Source organism: Aphidius gifuensis, linkage group LG5 (genome assembly GCF_014905175.1).
Source record: "Aphidius gifuensis isolate YNYX2018 linkage group LG5, ASM1490517v1, whole genome shotgun sequence".
In the NCBI taxonomy this organism is placed as follows: domain Eukaryota; kingdom Metazoa; phylum Arthropoda; class Insecta; order Hymenoptera; family Braconidae; genus Aphidius; species Aphidius gifuensis.
In genome coordinates, this window is record NC_057792.1 from 13,324,009 (window position 1) to 13,327,246 (window position 3,238).

General features: G+C 29.9%; 1 protein-coding gene across 1 annotated transcript; it reads right to left on the reverse strand.

Moving 5' to 3' along the window:
- Positions 1-1,750: 1,750 nt before the first annotated feature.
- On the reverse strand, positions 1,751-2,893 carry LOC122856425. The gene has a single exon (XM_044158093.1). The coding sequence runs from the start codon at positions 2,891-2,893 to the stop codon at positions 1,751-1,753; it is 1,143 nt and encodes a 380-aa protein (XP_044014028.1).
- Between the last annotated feature and the right edge of the window lie 345 nt (positions 2,894-3,238).

Here is a 3,238-nt window from a genome sequence, read left to right on the forward strand (position 1 = left end):
TTCAGTCCCATTTGGAACAGGACTTATCCACAAATTCGTAAATGACCTAGTCACACCTAACGCTACTGCATGCAACCAGTCAACGTCCAGATTTGATATAATATCAAAACCTGGTATATCACTTAAAATAGATTTCCCTTTTATCCCTCCTATTTTTAATTCAGCATGTATCTGTGTGCCGTTATGATTGCGCAAACCTCACCCAAAGAAACTATCGTTATCTGTTTGGGGATAAACGCGTGTATACCCTCTCCCTTTTTTTATACGTTAAAAATGAATCAAGACGCTTCAGAAAAATATGCATTTACGCCTATTGTAACACCTTTAGAAAAATTGGTGAATCAAACCACAAGTGATATAAAAAACGAAGTGAAGAATGAACTTGAAAATGATGTTGTGAAAAAAGAACGAGCAAAAGAGGAAGATGATGATGATGATAATGATGTTTTCTATGAATCTTTCGATAAGTTTGATGAGGATCCTGTAAGAAAGTCACTTGATCAAACATCTTCTACACTAGATACTTCTTTTTCGAAAAATAATGAAAAATATATGAAAAAAGTCGATGTCAGTAAAACTCGATAAACAGGATTTCTAGAACGGAAACTTGATAATAATCTTATGTTTGGAAACTCAAATATTAAATTTGAAAATAACAAAATCTTTATAGAAGATGAAACTTATCAAGAGACGCCAGGTTTATTGAAACTCCTTTTCAATTATAAAGTTGATGACTCATTAATAGATAATGATGATAAAAAAAAATTTATCATAATTATTAAATTAACAAATGCTCAGTATAGATATTTCAAACCTAATGGTGGACTGAAAAAAGAAACAAATGCCAAGTATGAAAAATATATTTTACCATACATAAAATCCTCAACAAAAACTGGTACATCGTTACCTCGTTATAAGATTACAAACAAAAGTAACAAATTGGACTACGTTTATTGGGATGATCCCAACGAACTTGTTGATCGTCTCCGATTAATATGAGCTTCTCAAGTCGCTGGTAATCTCAGTCATACAAATGAAATCATTTCTATAATTGAAGAATTAAGAGAAGATGAAATTATCTATTAATTTATATGCATATGAGGCTTGAGCTCAGTTACTCACAAGTAGTGGTCTTCGATATTCAACAAAAGTACTCGGTATAAAATGAATCGAATAGTTTCGTGGGAATACCGGGTACTCGGTATATCGGCTCAAAAAACTACCGGTATATCGACTATCGAGTACTTTATTTTTTTTTTTAAATTAAGCTAAAAAGAATTCAACTAGTATTTTTTGCTAAATAAAACAAAATATTGTAAGATATTTTTTAATTTCTTTATAATTTATTAGTCAGTACAAAATTTGCGTGTAATAACTAATTATTATTAACAATAATAATTATAATACATGCAATAAAAATAAAATTAATACATATATTTATAGTCAAGTCAAACAGATAATTTTAAATTTTTTTATATTGAAAAAATATTATAATATTTTTAATATTTAATATAATATAAATATATTAAAACTTGTTAGATAATAATTTTAATATTGCATGAATATTTCATATATTAATATCAAATTAATATTATAAAATAATTTAAACAATAAAATTTATGAAAACCACTGTTCATGTGTTAATGAACTTAAAAATATGAGCTTGTTAACCCGTTCACCCAGTAAACGAGATCTTTGGAGGGTGACGATATCCCCAGCTTTAGAGAATAATCTCTCAGATGAAACTGAATTACCTTGGATACATAGGTATCGAATTGCCACTGGGCATAATTGTGGAAATGAATATTGTAATGTTTTTCCAAGCTTCAAGTGGATTTTCTTCTGGATTAAGAAGTGGCTCTTTTAAATAATTTGAAATTTGGTTATCAAAATCATTGTAGCTAACATTTTTGGTATTTCTAGATGTTATTATTGCTGCATGGTGTGACCACAAACTCTTTTGAGTGCTTAAAGAGCATGTTTTTCCAGCATTTTGGACAATGACAGGATCAGAAGATGCTGATGTTGAATTGATGATTTTTTTTAGTTGGTTTTTGGTGTTGACAATTGTCATATTTAATTGAAAATGTGCATCTTTGAACCTTGGATCCAAGAGTGTAGCAACTGTCATTAATATGTTACACTCAATATTTTTAAAACGATGTTCCATTTGTTGCTGTAAATTTGTCTTGAATTTTTTACCACAAATTGTATGTGGTTCAATCAATGAAATTTCTTTTCTCATACAATTAATAAGTGGAATTACAAGGCTGACAGTGGGATATTTATTCCCACTAATGTCAGTTATTGCAAAGCCAACAGTCTGCATTATTAAAACAGCATCTCTTAAAATGTCCAGCTCTTCTTGAGATAACATTGATGGTTTAGATTTTGCCTCAGAGGCTTTTAATGACATTGGAAGATGTTGTTCTAATTGTAAAAATCTCTCAATCATAAATAAAGTTGAATTCCACCTTATTGCCATGTCTTTTTTTAATTTAAGACATTGACCTTCTGGTTTATCTCCTAGTAACATTTGAAGTCTCTTCAATTCACCAGAAACAAGTGTACTTTTTTTAACAAACTTTACGATTGCTCTAACTTTATCAATGGTGTCTTTTAGTTTTTTCATATCAAGATCAGTATTATTATTGAGTGCATCAGGTACAAGAAGAGAAAGACCATGAGCAAAACAACCCAGGTGTTTATTTTCTCCAACAGCTTCTCTCAATGCCTTACTTATATTTGCAGCTCGATCAGATGTTACACACATTAGTTTTGATTCTTTCAATTCAAATTCTTTTAATACATTTTGAAAAGCCAATCTTAAATTTACAGCAGTGTGACTGTCTTCCATTGGAAAACACCCAATGAAAACATCAAAATTTGGCATTAGAAAGTGGCCAGTAACACCAAGATATGTTTGGTTTTAATGTCGGTCCAGTTATCACATGTTAAAAAGCTATGCATGTACTTAATTTTAAAACCATTTTATTTTTTAACGTGTCGTAACGTTCATCCATCAGCTTTGTGAATGATTTTGCACCTCGAAGCTCATACAGTGGAGCAAGTAACTTTATCAACTGTTTGAAACCTCTATTTTCAACTATGGTAAATGGCAATTGATCTACTGCTATCATATACAATATGGAATTTGTTAAATTTCCAGCATCCTCTCCGTCTAGAATTAACAATGAGATATTAATAATCAAAAATAAAAAATATATACATAACTACT

Excerpts from the sequence above, each read along its gene's own strand:
- LOC122856425 (XM_044158093.1), bottom strand. The coding sequence starts at position 2,893 with ATGCCAAATTTTGATGTTTTCATTGGGTGTTTTCCAATGGAAGACAGT.